This window comes from Protopterus annectens, chromosome 7.part1 (assembly GCF_019279795.1).
Source record: "Protopterus annectens isolate FY-2018-M chromosome 7.part1, PAN1.0, whole genome shotgun sequence".
NCBI lineage: Eukaryota > Metazoa > Chordata > Ceratodontiformes > Protopteridae > Protopterus > Protopterus annectens.
This window is the reverse complement of record NC_056740.1, coordinates 484,012,773-484,033,572: the sequence shown is the minus strand read 5'-3', so window position 1 is coordinate 484,033,572 and position 20,800 is coordinate 484,012,773. Positions and strand designations below refer to the sequence as shown.

General features: G+C 38.5%; 1 protein-coding gene across 1 annotated transcript in view; it reads right to left on the bottom strand.

Annotated features, from left to right (window-relative positions):
- MST1R (macrophage stimulating 1 receptor) overlaps positions 1 to 20,800 on the bottom strand; it is a 1,081,737-nt gene that overhangs the window by 329,996 nt on the left and 730,941 nt on the right. Inside the window, exon 4 of the mRNA XM_044078935.1 lies at positions 20,560 to 20,682. Within this exon, the coding sequence (XP_043934870.1) occupies positions 20,560 to 20,682 (123 nt within the window). The remainder of the gene's footprint in view (positions 1 to 20,559; positions 20,683 to 20,800) is intronic.

Here is a 20,800-nt window from a genome sequence, read left to right as displayed (position 1 = left end):
AATTTTGTGGCCACCTTTCTATCCCCTGCAGTGCTGCAACCATTCCCACTTTCATGTGCAAGCTCTAGCAAATGTATTTATTTATTTAATATTTGTTTACCAGGAAAGTCCCACTGGACACAGGTCCTTTTTCAGCAGAGGCCTGGGGAGAAAAGCTCCATGAGTAACAGTAAATTTTAATGCACAAATTACAATAATCAATAAAGTATAAAGTAAACAAAATGTAGTAGACATAAGAAAATACAAATTTGTTACATCATGGCAACAAAACCTAGGCTTTGAACTTAGCTAGTACTATTTGTACAGTATGACTTATGCCAAGATATAATGTTAAGACAGGCCGGTAGGAATAAAAGATTAAACAGAGGGGAAGAAGTTAAATATGGTTGGGGTATACTGTGATGTATCAGAGCATTCATGAGGGGTTTGTACAGGAACATAGCCACTTATGTTTTAGATAAGCTTTAAGTGATGGCTTAAGTGGTTAGTGGATGAGACTGAGAGAATGGAGTTAGGAAGGGAGTGCCATAAACAAGATATATAGCTGGAAAATAAAGATTCGCCTGCAGTGTTATTGGCCTTGGAGATGGTGAGTAAGTTCTTGTTAGAGCGAAGTGGTCTGCTGGAACTGTAAGGAAGGATGATATTTTGTAGTGCAGGGGTTCTAGTTGGTTGTGTTACAATTTTGTGAGTTAGAGAGAGTTGGTTGTAAAGAATAATGTTGGGAAGCTCAAGCCAGTCTAGTATCCTTAAAGCTGTACAATGATGTGTTCTATATGGCAGTCAGACGCAAACTTAGCAATTTTATTATAACATGCTTCTAGCTTAGATAAGTCAGTTTTCTTTAGATTAGTTAAAATTGGACCGGCATATAGTAGGGTGGAGAGCAGATGGGTTTGTGTTAATGTAATTTTGGCCATTTTGGTCAGGAAACCTTTGTGCCTATATAGACTTGCAAGTTTCTTACGGACTTTTTTTATTGTTAGGGAGACATGTAAGTCAAATTCTAGTTTATTGTCTATTTCCACTCCATTAAGCTTTGTATGGGTTATCAGGGAGATGACAGTATTGTTTTTGGCTATGATGTTAAATGGTGTGCAGGAGATAATGTCTTGTTAGGTTGGAAGAGTAATAATTTAGTTTTGTTTAGGTGCGGGATTAGATGGGCACTAGCTAATCATGTTTCAACAGAAGTGAAAGATTTGTTTGAGGGTTTATCTTTGAATAGTTGAAAAGCAACTATCCGAACGGCACTTTGTGCAACCGGAATGATGAAAACCGTCATTCTGAACTGCACCAATGTTTGAAAATCAGCAAATTGAAAACCAGATTCGCTAATTTTCAAACTACAATTACGAATACAGATCGTAATGCAGGGGGGCAAGCTGCCCTGCAGCCCCCATGTGAGGAGTGGGGCTGTGTCCCCCCACACCCCCCTACTTTATTATTCTAACTCCGAGGTCGCACTACAGTGGGGAAAGGGTCCACTTCCTGATCTCCACTATCGTGCACTCCGCACCCAAAATGCAGAATCTGCAATGAGTGAATGTCAATGTTCATTCGCTCATTGCATATTCGCTGCATTTCTATTCGGGTATCTGAAAACTTGAAAACATACTTCTGCACAATTGTCTTTCGACAATGTGCATTTCAAGTTTTCAAAGGTAAACCGTGTTTGAGAATGAAGAGCTGATAGAGAACTGGCAGCACAGATAAGTGTTGAATCATCTGCATACTGTATTATAGAAACATGTGGAGTAGCTGCATGTAGATTATTAGTAAAGAGAGAGAAAATGAGAGGGTCCAAGACAGATACTTGGGGGACACCAATGGATAAAGGAAGGCATGGAGACAGGTCACCTTGCCACAGAACAGATTGTTGATGGCCAGATAAATAGTTATTAAACCAAGCTGTGGCAGATGGTCAGAAGGATAGTTCAGTTAGTGCATCTATTATTTTGGAATTGGAGACCATATCAAAAGCTTTTGATAGGTCTAGAAAGATGGCAGATACAAAGTTGTTGTTATTCCTGTGATGGTTTACAGTATTAGTAAAGGATAAGAGAGCTGTAATGGTACTATGTGATGGGTGAAACGAAAGAAGGCTATTTCTTAGTGAGAATTTCATGAGCTGGAGATGAATACACCTTTCAAGTAGCTTAGAAAGAGGTGAAAGAATAGCAATTGGATGACAGTTTGTCAGTTCTGTGGAAGGTCCCCCTTTATGAAGTGGATTACATGGGAGATTTTCTACAGTCGAGGAACCTTGTTTTTCAGAATGGATCTATTTATAAGGATTAATACTGGGAAGGCTATAGATTCAGCTGCAATTTTGAGATATTCATTGGGTAAGTTATCTATGGCAAGTGTAGTAGGTTTTAGTTTCTGAAGTAGTTTTTTTTTTATAGTGGCTGTAGGAACTGGGGAGAAAGAGAATGAGGCATTGCTAGTTGTAGACTTGGCACGTTCTCACTCTCACTCTCCTACATCAGCATACTGAACCCTTGTCATGGTCTACAAACCCTTTATTCAACTCATTATGTCCTGTGTGCTATGTCCTTCCCTAGATACATATAGTCCATAGTATGCTCGGCCCACAGCTGGGTATGACTGTATCATGTCTTTGTGCCGAGTACCCACACCTAAATACCCCACTTTCCATACATTCTTGTGGCTGCCATCCATTATGGGGGATGAGTACATGGATACTTTACCAGGCATCATGTCTTTCTTTGATATGCATACCTTAAATTCCATTGTCTTAGTCTATAAAGTCCTAAATCTATAGTTGCTCATTTTAACGCAATATCACACAAAATGGCACTCTTCCTTTATATTACTCTGATAAAAGTGACAGTACAACATGCTACCAACACTGATCGACACTTTCCTGGTCATCACAGGGCTAAGAGACACATGTGCACTCTGTTCTCATGCAAACTGCCTGTGTATCTCACAGTGTCACAGCACAGTACTGGGGGGACTTCTGATAGTGCCCTCTGGCTACACTATTGTGCACATCAATTGATGTCTTTATGTGCGTCTGTGCACACTGGGCCTCCTTTCTGCTCATCAGGTGAACTTGCATGAGATGACATGTCTTCTTCACATGCTGAGAAATGCTAAGCTGCTGAATGGTGTCTTGAGAAGAGAAAGAGGGAGATTTTCTTGCTCTTTCTCCATTGGGACTGAAGGTAGTGATGCCAACATTCATCTCTTATGGATACCCTTCATTTTACTAAACTTAAAAAAGAGACATGGGAAATTCAGTAAAGTTTTCATGCAGTAGACCTTAGGTTGCATAGCATCTGGCTCTACAGCCTTGTTAATGGCCTGAATACTTTATGCCATATTTTAACTCTTTATTGCCTGGCCTGCTGTCAGAGTGCTGTCTTTCAGGGTTTTCTGAGACAGATTCAGTATTATCAACTTGCCACAAACTGTTTCTGGTTCAAAAATACCTCAGAATGTCCCTTTCAATAATTCTGTCAGATTAGGATCCCCTTTGGAAGGACCAAGCCATTTTCAGATCTAAGATGACTGGCACCATGGCAACCTGAACTATAACCACTACTTGTAGCTAGAAGAAATTCTGCATGTTATACTTATAGTGTCTCACTTTTTCTCCACTAGCCTTTCTTTGGGTTTCTGCTTCAGACTGGTGATATGGCTTCTGACAATCAATGTCACCTTGTTATGTGCAATAAGTACTTATTTTCCAGCTAAGCAGAAATTAATCTTGGAATATTTCATCAAATCAACCATGGTTCAAATGGTTACAGCAGATACTGAAAAGATGGCAACCTTGACCTCCTTTTAATATTTCTCAGTGCTATCTTGGTATAATGCCTAAAACTCACTGCCCACAGTATTAAATTTCAGTTGCATACACGTCATAAATGTTTCTGAATGAGCCTTATATAATGCATCTGACTGTTTGTCTGTCAAGCAACCATCAAGTATTTGCAAAGTGTAATGAGAACATTCTTTAAGTCACTTGTTTAGGCATGATACAATTACAGATTAAATATCACTTCAACAAATAAACAATTTCTGACATCCATTTTATTAATGCAAATAAATCAAGTTTAAGGTAAAAAAATGTTTATGTCTGTCAGATGATACATGTTTTATTAGAGTCACAACATAAATATTTGTGTGCATTTCATTAGATGTGGAGTATTTACAAATAGTTTATTTGAATAATATGAAATTGCTTAATGCAAAATAGAATTGTATATTGTTGCAAGGTCGCTGTTTCCTTGACAAGATTAAAAGTAATTCATCATGGGATGGTACTGTCTTTACAGTCTAGCAGTTAGTTTTAAAGAAATACAGATTTAGATTTTCTTGGGTTTGATATTTACCCAGCTTCTGTGGAGTGGAATATAATAAACCAAAGAGGCTGATGTCCTTTTTAATTTTTGTCTTAGGCTGTTAGTTGGACCTGGAAATCTTTCTAATGTCCATGTAGTGTACTGAACCAAAGATGCTGCATCCCTTTTCCTACTTATTTCTGAAACTGTTATCTGGACTTGGACATTCTCTCTTTCTCTAACCACCAAGGAATACATTAAACTTGAGCTGCTGCTGCTCTTTTCCTTATGTTTGCCTGGGACTGTTGATTGGAAATTCTAACTCGTGGAGAAAGTTAAACCAAGGATTTCTGGATCACAGACCTAGTGGACTTCACTGTCATCCTGAGACTTCAGTCAGCTATAGTGAGTAACTGAAAATAACAAGAAATGCAGCTAGAGTTTCTTCGGTCACCATTCTAACTGTATAAAACATTTTATCTTGTTTTTCCCTGTGTAATTACAATACTGTCTTGTACATGTAAACAGTTATTTCAAAAATAAAAACTTTTCATGTTTTTATTTGTCAAAGCTTGTAGAAAATGCAGAGGCATAGCTAGGGTGGGCCAAATGAGGCAACTACCCCAAGTGCAAGGTGTTAAGGAGTGCAACTGGCAGATCCTAATAGGGTGATATTTCTGTACTGGCATTCAGACATTAATGTCAGCACTGTATTTGTAGTTATAGCTGAGGTATTTTGTTTATGGTACTCTAACTCTTGCCTCTTGGTACATTTTGTTTTTAGAGCTTCTTTTTCTTTCATTCTCTACTTAGAGTTGAAGGAGGTGCCAGAACAGAAATCTGTGCCAGGCAACAGCTGAAGTCGCTATGGCTGTAAGCTAATGCCTTTTTTTATTAGAAAAGGGTATCCTCACACTACTGATGCTACTGTTGGTATCTACTGCTTTAGAAGGGAAACTGCTTGGCTGTCAGCTGTTATAGTTTATTGTTTTCTGGCTTACTGATGGAGTGTTCAGTAACTGACACATTGGTAGCAGATTAGTAGCCTGACTGGTGGCAACATGTACTGCAAATACAGGAAAGGCTACTGTCGCCAAAGAGATATCAGTAGCCACCACTGAAAAACATTATGGAAGGGAATAAATGCCAAAATAGTTTAGTTAGGTCTGAGTTATTGTTGGCAAGACTGCACTAGAACTCCATACATGTGCAATATGAACATCAGAATATATCACACTACAAGTGATGAAGTACAATATTCTAAGTCAGGAGTGAGTCACCACTCCATACATGTACAATATGAACATCAGAATATATCATACTACAACTGATGAAGTGCAATATTCTAAGTCAGGTGTGAGTCACCACACCATACATGTACAATATGAACATCAGAATATATCATACTACAACTGATGAAGTGCAATATTCTAAGTCAGGAGTGAGTCACCACACCATACATGTGCAATATGAACATCAGAATATATCATACTATAACTGATGAAGTGCAATATTCTAAGTCAGGAGTGAGTCACCACAGCATACATGTACACTTTGAACATCAGAATATATCATACTACAGCTGATGAAGTGCAATATTCTAAGTCAGGAGTGAGTCACTACACCATACATGTGCAATATGAACATCAGAATATATCATACTACAACTGATGAAGTGCAATATTCTAAGTCAGGAGTGAGTCACCACACCATACATGTACACTTTGAACATCAGAATATATCATACGACAACTGATGAAGTGCAATATTCTAAGTCAGGAGTGAGTCACTACACCATACATGTGCAATATGAACATCAGAATATATCATACTACAACTGATGAAGTGCAATATTCTAAGTCAGGAGTGAGTCACCACTCCATACATGTATAATATGAACATCAGAATATATCACATTACAAGTGATTAAGTGCAATATTCTAAGTCAGGAGTGAGTCACCATTCCATACATGTACAATATGAACATCAGAATATATCATACTACAACTGATGAAGTGAATATTCTAAGTCAAGAGTGAGTCACCACTCCATACATGTACAATATGAACATCAGAATATATCATACTACAACCTACAACTGATGAAGTGCAATATTCTAAGTCAAGAGTGAGTCACCACTCCATACATGTACAATATGAACATCAGAATATATCATACTACAACTGATGAAGTGCAATATTCTAAGTAAGGAGTGAGTCACCACTCCATACATGTACAATATGAACATCAGAACATATCATACTACAACTAATGAAGTGCAATATTCTAAGTCATGAGTGAGTCACCACACCATACATGTCCAGTATGAACATCAGAATATATCATACTACAACTGATGAGGTGCAATATTCTAAGTCAGGAGTGAGTCACCACTCCATACATGTACAATATGAACCTCAGAATATATCATACTACAACTGATGAAGTGCAATATTCTAAGTCATGAGTGAGTCACCACACCATACATGTACACTATGAACATCAGAATATATCACACTACAACTGATGAGGTGCAATATTCTAAGTCAGGAGTGAGTCACCACTCCATACATGTACAATATGAACATCAGAATATATCATACTACAACTGATGAAGTGCAATATTCTAAGTCAGGAGTGAGTCACCACAGCATACATGTACACTTTGAACATCAGAATATATCATACTACAGCTGATGAAGTGCAATATTCTAAGTCAGGAATGAGTCACTACACCATACATGTGCAATATGAACATCAGAATATATCATACTACAACTGATGAAGTGCAATATTCTAAGTCAAGAGTGAGTCTCCACACCATACATGTACACTTTGAACATCAGAATATATCATACTACAACTGATGAAGTGCAATATTCTAAGTCAGGAGTGAGTCACTACACCATACATGTGCAATATGAACATCAGAATATATCATACTACAACTGATGAAGTGCAATATTCTAAGTCAGGAGTGAGTCACCATTCCATACATGTACAATATGAACATCAGAATATATCATACTACAACTGATGAAGTGAATATTCTAAGTCAAGAGTGAGTCACCACTCCATACATGTACAATATGAACATCAGAATATATCATACTACAACTGATGAAGTGCAATATTCTAAGTCAAGAGTGAGTCACCACTCCATACATGTACAATATGAACATCAGAATATATCACACTACAACTGATGAAGTGCAATATTCTAAGTAAGGAGTGAGTCACCACTCCATACATGTACAATATGAACATCAGAATATATCATACTACAACTGATGAAGTGCAATATTCTAAGTCATGAGTGAGTCACCACACCATACATGTCCAGTATGAACATCAGAATATATCATACTACAACTGATGAGGTGCAATATTCTAAGTCAGGAGTGAGTCACAACTCCATACATGTACAATATGAACATCAGAATATATCATACTACAACTGATGAAGTGCAATATTCTAAGTCATGAGTGAGTCACCACACCATACATGTACAGTATGAACATCAGAATATATCATACTACAACTGATGAGGTGCAATATTCTAAGTCAGGAGTGAGTCACCACTCCATACATGTACAATATGAACATCAGAATATATCATACTACAACTGATGAAGTGCAATATTCTAAGTCAGGAGTGAGTCACTACTCCATACATGTACAATATGAACATCAGAATATATCACACTACAACTGATGAAGTGCAATATTCTAAGTCAGGAGTGAGTCACCACACCATACATGTACAATATGAACATCAGAATATATCATACTACAACTGATGAAGTGCAATATTCTAAGTCATGTGTGAGTCACCACACCATACATGTACAATATGAACATCAGAATATATCACACTACAACTGATGAAGTGCAATATTCTAAGTCAGGAGTGAGTCACCACACCATACATGTACAATATGAACATCAGAATATATCACACTACAACTGATGACATGCAATATTCTAAGTCAGGAGTGAGTCACCACTCCATACATGTACAATATGAACATCAGAATATATCATACTACAACTGATGAAGTGCAATATTCTAAGTCAGGAGTGAGTCACTACACCATACATGTACAATATGAGCATCAGAATATATCATACTACAACTGATGAAGTGCAATATTCTAAGTCAGGAGTGAGTCACCACTCCATGCATGTACAATATGAACATCAGAATATATCACACTACAACTGATGACATGCAATATTCTAAGTCAGGAGTGAGTCACCACTCAATACATGTACAATATGAACATCAGAATATATCATACTACAACTGATGAAGTGCAATATTCTAAGTCAGGAGTGAGTCACCACACCATACATGTACAATATGAGCATCAGAATATATCATACTACAACTGATGAAGTGCAATATTCTAAGTCAGGAGTGAGTCACCACACTATACATGTACAATATGAACATCAGAATAGATCACACTACAACTGATGCAGTGCAATATTCTAAGTCAGGAGTGAGTCACCACACCATACATGTACAATATGAACATCAGAATATATCACACTATAACTGATGACATGCAATATTCTAAGTCAGGAGTGAGTCACCACTCAATACATGTACAATATGAACATCAGACTATATCATACTACAACTGATGAAGTGCAATATTCTAAGTCAGGAGTGAGTCACTACTCCATACATGTACAACATGAACATCAGAATATATCACACTACAACTGATGAAGTGCAATATTCTAAGTCAGGAGTGAGTCACCACACCATACATGTACAATATGAACATCAGAACATATCATACTACAACTGATAAAGTGCAATATTCTAAGTCAGGAGTGAGTCACCACACCATACATGTACAATATGAACATCAGAATATATCAAACTACAACTGATGAAGTGCAATATTCTAAGTCAGGAGTGAGTCACCACACCATACATGTACAATATGAACATCAGAATATATCATACTACAACTGATGAAGTGCAATATTCTAAGTCATGAGTGAGTCACCACACCATACATGTACAGTCTGAACATCAGAATATATCATACTACAACTGATGAGGTGCAATATTCTACATCAGGAGTGAGTCACCACACCATACATGTACAATATGAACATCAGAATATATCACACTACAACTGATGATGTGCAATATTCTAAGTCAGGAGTGAGTCACCACTCCATACATGTACAATATGAACATCAGAATATATCACGCTACAACTGATGACATGCAATATTCTAAGTCAGGAGTGAGTCACCACTCAATACATGTACAATATGAACATCAGAATATATCATACTACAACTGCTGAAGTGCAATATTCTAAGTCAGGAGTGAGTCACCACACCATACATGTACAATATGAGCATCAGAATATATCATACTACAACTGATGAAGTGCAATATTCTAAGTCAGGAGTGAGTCACCACACCATACATGTGCAATATGAACATCAGAATATATCATACTACAACTGATGAAGTGCAATATTCTAAGTCAGGTGTGAGTCACCACACCATACATGTACAATATGAACATCAGAATATATCACACTACAACTGATGAAGTGCAATATTCTGTCAGGAGTGAGTCACCACTCCATGCATGTATAATATGAACATCAGAATATATCACATTACAACTGATTAAGTGCAATATTCTAAGTGAGGAGTGAGTCACCATTCCATACATGTACAATATGAACATCAGAATATATCATACTACAACTGATGAAGTGCAATATTCTAAGTCAGGAGTGAGTCACCACACCATACACATAAACACACAAAGACATACTCGGAGGCTCTGATCAAAAATCTACCAAAACAGCAGAGGCCACCAAAGCAGACACCCAAACAACTACCACCTCAGAACACAACACCTGAAACACATAGACCTCACAGTCAGAGTGTCAAACAGTCACAGCCCTTAAGGCCAAACACAATGCCAGACACACTAGTCATTGGTGACTCCATAGTCAGACACACTGACGTCCCGCTCACCAGACTGAGTAAGGAGGGTTACAGTAAGCTGCCTGTCGGGCTAGAATCCACCACACAGCAAAGCACTCAGGTCTCTCAACAGCAGGTACAAATCGACTCAGTCATTGTCCACGCTGGTGTAAGCGACCTGAGGCGTACCTCCTTGGACTACATGAAAAGAGACATTGAGGAGCTCTCTGATTATGTAGCCCAGGCAGGTATGACCCTGACCTTGAGCAGTATCCTACCTTCACCAAGAATGATGCCACAATACAGAGATAAGATGATCAGCTTTAACAATTGGCTTAAACTCTGGTGTCATTCAAAGGGATCCAATGTCTGTCTGCCTGGGATGACATGCTGGACAAGCCACGCTGCTTCACAAGGGATGGCTTGCACCTGTCACCCTGGGATTCGGATATTGGCAAAGGCTCTTGCCACCCCATAGTGCCTATTTTAGGCAAGGCTCAAATTCTAAACCTACCACCCTAGAACACAAAAGGAAAAAACTAAGGGTAATGCTGCTCAATGCCAGAAGTCTCAATCTCAAAATGCACTTTTCGAGGCCCTTCTCAGTATGGAGAACATTGATGTCTGTGCTGTGACAGAAACCTGGTTCAAGGCTCCTGAGAGCACCCCAGCACTATCAGGTTTTACCTCATATCATGCGTTCGGCCCCAAAATCCGGACAATACCAAGAAAGGAGGGGTATCCATATTCATCAAGGACACCCACACCTCAAGATTGGTGGCAGCATGCGATGCATCGGAGACCATCCAGGTGCAATTAACCATAGGCAAGACTGCTCTGCAAATTGTAGCATGTTACAGGCCACCCTCACAAACTCAGGAACCTCACATGGCTTTCCTGAAAACACTGGAGGGATAAATGTATCTCCAAACACCATCATACTAGGTGACTTCAATTACCCTAATATAGACTGGGAACACTACTCAAGCCCAAACACCCTAGCCCAAAAGTTCCTGGAATTCATAAACTCAAATGCCATGGAACAACTAGTCACCATCCCCACAAGAGGGAAAACATACTTGATCTCATCATCACGAACATGGGAGCACAATGTTCAACACGGAAGTATACCCCTCACTGGTGAGATCAGATCACAAACTAATCTCGCTGGAGGTCCTCATCCCACCCCCACCTCAAATAAAAAGACCACAGTAAAGAACTTCTCAGCCGACTTCACACTTCTAAAGACTAGTGTGGTCTCCTTTAAGCCCCGAGGCAGGAAAACAGTACTCAAGCCGCTGAATCACTTACAAATGCCTTCTACCAGCACCTACAGGACTGCATGGATAAGGCAATCCCAAGCAAAACAAAGACTCTTTGTACCAAAGGCAAGCGTCCAGTCTGGTGGACCCCAGCCATAAACATACTCTACAACAAAAGGAGGAAGCTACTACAAGATAGAGCAAAATCCTTAAAAGGTAAGACACCTTTGATCACTACAAGTAAAAACTAAGAGCTCTCATAAAATCATCCAAAGCAAACTTTGAGAGAAAAATAGCTAAAGACTCAAAAGACAATCATAAGGCCTTCTTTAGCTATGTTAGAAACCTGGGAGGAAACTCCCAGATATGCTCAGAACTAGTTCAAAATGATGTGAAGATTACTGATCCTACAGACATTGCCAACATACTGGCTGACAGGTTCAGTGCAAACTTCTCCCCCCCCCCCAAAGGAGAGATATCTATACCAAATGATTGCAGCCCCCCAAACATCTCTAATGCCCAAGTGAGAACTGCTCTCTCCAAAGCAAAAAACACAGCATCCATGGGACCTGATGGTGTCCCCGGCTGTGTGCTCCACGAACTCAACGAGAAATTAAACCCACAGCTAGGACAGCTGTTTAATCATAGTCTCACCTCTGGATACGTACCCAGGGAGTGGCACACTGCGACGGTGGTCCCACTTCACAAAGGCGGTGCCTCCACCGACCCTGGAAATTACCGGCCCATTAGTTTGACAAGCCTTATCTGCAAAGCCATGGAGACGATCATAATGGATCTCATAAATAAAGACATAGGGAACTTGCAGACTTTGGATCCAACCCAGTTTGGCTTTGTCAAAGGCAGATCATGCCTTTTAAATTTGGTTGACTTTTTTGAAACAGTCACCAAAGCCATTGATGAGGGAAAGGCAGTCCATACAGCCTACCTCGATCTGGCGAAAGCCTTTCATACAATACCCCACTCGGGTATCATTGAAAAACTCATCAGCTTAAATGTTAACCCATACATCACAAGATGGGTTGCAAACTGGCTGAGTGACAGATCCCACAGGGTCAGAGTTGCTGGCGCCATGTCAGACTCAAAGCCTGTCACAAGTGGTGTCCCACAGGGCTCAGTCCTGGGCCCACTCTTGTTTGGCATCTACTTTTCCAAAGTACAAGCAAACACAGGAGGGTTATGGCTGACAAAGTTTGCAGATGACTGCAAACTGGCCGTAGTCAAAACACATCTGACACAGATATCCTTCAAAAGGGTCTCACAGAAGCGGATAACTGGTGCCAGAGCCATGGCCTAAAGTTAAATGCCAAAAAATGCATAGTCATACCCTTCGGGAAAAACAAGGTTACCCCTAGCTACCATATAGGTGGCAATCCACTGAGCACAGAAGAAGTTATCAGGGACCTGGGGACCCAGGTTGACAGTAGCCTGTCATTCGACACACATGTAGCTAAAGTAGTTAGGAAGACCTTCTACATTGCCCACCTTATCATGAAGGGATTCACATCTAGATCAAGGGAGGTCATAGTTTCCCTATACTCATCACTCATCAGACCAATGATTGAGTACAATGCCCCATTCGGAATGTATCTGACCCGACACTTGCAGCAGCTGGAGAGGCCACAAAAGTTCCTCACCAAAAGGATAAAGGGTCTCAAAAATCTGTCCTATGCTGCCCGACTGAAAGAACTTCATCTCTATTCAGTCGCTTACCGCTCGCTCAGAGGAGACCTGTGCCTGACATACAAGGCCATGTCAAACCCAGATTTGATGAATATGCTTCACCTCAAAAAATCTAGATCCGTCAGAGCCACAAGGGCGGGAGACTCAAACCTCGACACAGCTATTAATAGGACGTGCTGGAGGGATAGATTCATCACCCAAAGACTCCCTATGCTATGGAACAAAATCCCAGTATATGTGAGGCAGAGCACCTCGCTGGCCTTGTTCAAGAGAAATCTTGACCAATGGATGGGAGATCGCAGATATACCCCAGGGATTACCTCAGTGTCACTGCTCGACAGAGGCACAGCAAAATAATGGGTATAGTTCCCCAGACTAAAGGGGTGTCGTAAGCCACAAAACTATGGGCTAGGCTTGTAAATGCCCCCGGGCAGATAGCCTAGTATGAACCTATGAACCTATGAACCTATACATGTACAATATGAGCATCAGAATATATCATACTACAACTGATGAAGTGCAATATTCTAAGTCAGGAGTGAGTCACCACACCATACATGTACAATATGAACATCAGAATATATCATACTACAACTGATGAAGTGCAATATTCTAAGTCAGGAGTGAGTCACCACACCATACATGTACAATATGAACATCAGAATATATCATACTACAACTGATGAAGTGCAATATTCTAAGTCAGGAGTGAGTCACCACACCATACATGTACAATATGAACATCAGAATATATCATACTACAACTGATGAAGTGCAATATTCTAAGTCAGGAGTGAGTCACCACACCATACATGTACAATATGAACATCAGAATATATCATACTACAACTGATGAAGTGCAATATTCTAAGTCAGGAGTGAGTCACCACTCCATACATGTACAATATGAACATCAGAATATATCATACTACAACTGATGAAGTGCAATATTCTAAGTCAGGAGTGAGTCACCACACCATACATGTACAATATGAACATCAGAATATATCATACTACAACTGATGAAGTGCAATATTCTAAGTCAGGAGTGAGTCACCACACCATACATGTACAATATGAACATCAGAATATATCATACTACAACTGATGAAGTGCAATATTCTAAGTCAGGAGTGAGTCACCACACCATACATGTACAATATGAACATCAGAATATATCATACTACAACTGATGAAGTGCAATATTCTAAGTCAGGAGTGAGTCACCACACCATACATGTACAATATGAACATCAGAATATATCATACTACAACTGATGAAGTGCAATATTCTAAGTCAGGAGTGAGTCACCACACCATACATGTACAATATGAACATCAGAATATATCATACTACAACTGATGAAGTGCAATATTCTAAGTCAGGAGTGAGTCACCACACCATACATGTACAATATGAACATCAGAATATATCATACTACAACTGATGAAGTGCAATATTCTAAGTCAGGAGTGAGTCACCACACCATACATGTACAATATGAACATCAGAATATATCATACTACAACTGATGAAGTGCAATATTCTAAGTCAGGAGTGAGTCACCACACCATACATGTACAATATGAACATCAGAATATATCATACTACAACTGATGAAGTGCAATATTCTAAGTCAGGAGTGAGTCACCACTCCATACATGTACAATATGAACATCAGAATATATCATACTACAACTGATGAAGTGCAATATTCTAAGTCAGGAGTGAGTCACCACACCATACATGTACAATATGAACATCAGAATATATCATACTACAACTGATGAAGTGCAATATTCTAAGTCAGGAGTGAGTCACCACTCCATACATGTACAATATGAACATCAGAATATATCATACTACAACTGATGAAGTGCAATATTCTAAGTCAGGAGTGAGTCACCACACCATACATGTACAATATGAACATCAGAATATATCATACTACAACTGATGAAGTGCAATATTCTAAGTCAGGAGTGAGTCACCACACCATACATGTACAATATGAACATCAGAATATATCATACTACAACTGATGAAGTGCAATATTCTAAGTCAGGAGTGAGTCACCACTCCATACATGTACAATATGAACATCAGAATATATCATACTACAACTGATGAAGTGCAATATTCTAAGTCAGGAGTGAGTCACCACACCATACATGTACAATATGAACATCAGAATATATCATACTACAACTGATGAAGTGCAATATTCTAAGTCAGGAGTGAGTCACCACTCCATACATGTACAATATGAACATCAGAATATATCATACTACAACTGATGAAGTGCAATATTCTAAGTCAGGAGTGAGTCACCACTCCATACATGTACAATATGAACATCAGAATATATCATACTACAACTGATGAAGTGCAATATTCTAAGTCAGGAGTGAGTCACCACACCATACATGTACAATATGAACATCAGAATATATCATACTACAACTGATGAAGTGCAATATTCTAAGTCAGGAGTGAGTCACCACTCCATACATGTACAATATGAACATCAGAATATATCATACTACAACTGATGAAGTGCAATATTCTAAGTCAGGAGTGAGTCACCACACCATACATGTACAATATGAACATCAGAATATATCATACTACAACTGATGAAGTGCAATATTCTAAGTCAGGAGTGAGTCACCACACCATACATGTACAATATGAACATCAGAATATATCATACTACAACTGATGAAGTGCAATATTCTAAGTCAGGAGTGAGTCACCACTCCATACATGTACAATATGAACATCAGAATATATCATACTACAACTGATGAAGTGCAATATTCTAAGTCAGGAGTGAGTCACCACACCATACATGTACAATATGAACATCAGAATATATCATACTACAACTGATGAAGTGCAATATTCTAAGTCAGGAGTGAGTCACCACACCATACATGTACAATATGAACATCAGAATATATCATACTACAACTGATGAAGTGCAATATTCTAAGTCAGGAGTGAGTCACCACACCATACATGTACAATATGAACATCAGAATATATCATACTACAACTGATGAAGTGCAATATTCTAAGTCAGGAGTGAGTCACCACTCCATACATGTACAATATGAACATCAGAATATATCATACTACAACTGATGAAGTGCAATATTCTAAGTCAGGAGTGAGTCACCACTCCATACATGTACAATATGAACATCAGAATATATCATACTACAACTGATGAAGTGCAATATTCTAAGTCAGGAGTGAGTCACCACTCCATACATGTACAATATGAACATCAGAATATATCATACTACAACTGATGAAGTGCAATATTCTAAGTCAGGAGTGAGTCACCACTCCATACATGTACAATATGAACATCAGAATATATCATACTACAACTGATGAAGTGCAATATTCTAAGTCAGGAGTGAGTCACCACTCCATACATGTACAATATGAACATCAGAATATATCATACTACAACTGATGAAGTGCAATATTCTAAGTCAGGAGTGAGTCACCACACCATACATGTACAATATGAACATCAGAATATATCATACTACAACTGATGAAGTGCAATATTCTAAGTCAGGAGTGAGTCACCACTCCATACATGTACAATATGAACATCAGAATATATCATACTACAACTGATGAAGTGCAATATTCTAAGTCAGGAGTGAGTCACCATTCCATACATGTACAATATGAACATCAGAATATATCATACTACAACTGATGAAGTGCAATATTCTAAGTCAGGAGTGAGTCACCACTCCATACATGTACAATATGAACATCAGAATATATCATACTACAACTGATGAAGTGCAATATTCTAAGTCAGGAGTGAGTCACCACTCCATACATGTACAATATGAACATCACAATATATCATACTACAACTGATGAAGTGCAATATTCTAAGTCAGAGTGAGTCACCACACCATGCATGTACAATATGAACATCAGAATATATCATACTACAACTGATGAAGTGCAATATTCTAAGTCAGGAGTGAGTCACCACTCCATACATGTACAATATGAACATCAGAATATATCATACTACAACTGATGAAGTGCAATATTCTAAGTCAGGAGTGAGTCACCACACCATACATGTACAATATGAACATCAGAATATATCATACTACAACTGATGAAGTGCAATATTCTAAGTCAGGAGTGAGTCACCACACCATACATGTACAATATGAACATCAGAATATATCATACTACAACTGATGAAGTGCAATATTCTAAGTCAGGAGTGAGTCACCACACCATACATGTACAATATGAACATCAGAATATATCACACTACAACTGATGAAGTGCAATATTCTAAGTCAGGAGTGAGTCACCACTCCATACATGTACAATATGAACATCAGAATATATCATACTACAACTGATGAAGTGCAATATTCTAAGTCAGGAGTGAGTCACCACTCCATACATGTACAATATGAACATCAGAATATATCATACTACAACTGATGAAGTGCAATATTCTAAGTCAGGAGTGAGTCACCACACCATACATGTACAATATGAACATCAGAATATATCATACTACAACTGATGAAGTGCAATATTCTAAGTCAGGAGTGAGTCACCACACCATACATGTACAATATGAACATCAGAATATATCATACTACAACTGATGAAGTGCAATATTCTAAGTCAGGAGTGAGTCACCACACCATACATGTACAATATGAACATCAGAATATATCATACTACAACTGATGAAGTGCAATATTCTAAGTCAGGAGTGAGTCACCACACCATACATGTACAATATGAACATCAGAATATATCATACTACAACTGATGAAGTGCAATATTCTAAGTCAGGAGTGAGTCACCACACCATACATGTACAATATGAACATCAGAATATATCATACTACAACTGATGAAGTGCAATATTCTAAGTCAGGAGTGAGTCACCACTCCATACATGTACAATATGAACATCAGAATATATCATACTACAACTGATGAAGTGCAATATTCTAAGTCAGGAGTGAGTCACCACACCATACATGTACAATATGAACATCAGAATATATCATACTACAACTGATGAAGTGCAATATTCTAAGTCAGGAGTGAGTCACCACTCCATACATGTACAATATGAACATCAGAATATATCATACTACAACTGATGAAGTGCAATATTCTAAGTCAGGAGTGAGTCACCACACCATACATGTACAATATGAACATCAGAATATATCATACTACAACTGATGAAGTGCAATATTCTAAGTCAGGAGTGAGTCACCACACCATACATGTACAATATGAACATCAGAATATATCATACTACAACTGATGATGGGCAATATTCTAAGTCAGGAGTGAGTCACCACACCATACATGTACACTATGAACATCAGAATATATCATACTACAACTGATGAAGTGCAATATTCTAAGTCAGGAGTGAGTCACCACACCATACATGTACAATATGAACATCAGAATATATCATACTACAACTGATGAAGTGCAATATTCTAAGTCAGGAGTGAGTCACCACACCATACATGTACAATATGAACATCAGAATATATCATACTACAACTGATGAAGTGCAATATTCTAAGTCAGGTGTGAGTCACCACACCATACATGTACACTATGAACATCAGAATATATCATACTACAACTGATAAAGTGCAATATTCTAAGTCAGGAGTGAGTCACCACTCCATACATGTACAATATGAACATCAGAATATATCATACTACAACTGATGACGTGCAATATTCTAAGTCAGGAGTGAGTCACCACACCATAAATGTACAGTATGAACATCAGAATATATCATACTACAACTGATGAGGTGCAATATTCTAAGTCAGGAGTGAGTCACCTCTCCATACATGTACAATATGAACATCAGAATATATCATACTACAACTGATGAAGTGCAATATTCTAAGTCAGGAGTGAGTCACCACACCATAGATGTACAATATGAACATCAGAATATATCACACTACAACTGATGAAGTGCAATATTCTAAGTCAGGTGTGAGTCACCACACCATACATGTACAATATGAACATCAGAATATATCACACTACAACTGATGACATGCAATATTCTAAGTCAGGAGTGAGTCACCACACCATACATGTACAATATGAACATCAGAATATATCATACTACAACTGATGAAGTGCAATATTCTAAGCAATCACAATGTGAAGTCATAGTCTTGCAATACCTAGTAGTATAAAACTGTACCAACGCAGACCAACGGAAATGTTTAAAATACTTTACTTGCTTTCTCTTGTTAGCGCTTTCATGTGGACAATGCCCACACTTCCTCAGACCCATCTGAAGAAGTGTGGTCATTGTCCGCATGAAAGCGCTAACAAGAGAAAGCAAGTAAAGTATTTTAAACATTTCCATTGGTCTGCGTTGGTACCTTTTTTCTTCTTTTTTGTCGTAGTTTATTTAATTTTCGTTTTATGGCTAGTATAAAACTGTGTAATGTCTTCCTATCCAATTGCGGTAGTTTATTGTGTTGTTACTATTTTAATTATTACTGTATGCGCATCAGTCTTACTGTCATTCAAACTATGTGTTCATTGCTATGTCTTACATGGGGACCAAAGCAATGAAATTTCATTCAGCTTGCACTGCTGTATATATCTGATCGACAATAAAGTTTACTTTGACTTTGACTAAAAGGCATCAAGCAGAATAAGGTGAGTGAAATTCTGGGGAGGCATTAATTATAGCCATGTTTCCAGCTGGTTGTGTAAAGAATATATGGGTGTGACAGGTGTCAGTCATAACCCAAGGCAGTAGTGCACATTTGCCATAAGCTCATAAGTCCAGTCACCCCTTGCAGACATAATAGGTGCCAACAATGTATATTTAGGCCCAATACCCCCTTCAAATCCCAGCTGCCCATCAGATACTATGGTGACAGTGCCGCAGTATTTAATACCCATACCCTTGTCCATCAAATATTTGGTGGCAGCAGTGGGAATCAATCTCCATTCATTCATCACAATGTCAACAGACATGGTGTGGCCAGCTGTATATCTGGTAATGTAACATTATGAATGGAGCAAAGCCTTAGGTTCAACCATCCTTGGCTGTATCAAGTGAAAGGGTTAAATGGGTCCCTTTATATCATTTCTCACGCTCAGTGCCAGACAAGATTATGCCAGTAACTTGCACCATATTAGACTTAAACACAGGGCACACAGACCAAGATGGTTAAAGTTTCCTCACCTAAACATATCAAATGGTTCTTACCTTGTTTCCTGTTACAAACAACAGCGAGTCTCCAAGAATGGCAGCTTCACGATAAACTGGTGTGCCCTCCTCCAGAGTAACATTTGCATAATAGATCAACGGATGAGATCTGCTGAGGATGACCTAAATAATGAAACAGGAGACAGCTAAAATGGGCTGCTGGGGAACTGTTACATTAAGCACATAAATGGAATAACAATCTGAAAAATTCTTGTAACTTGGTGATTTTAAGTATGATGTG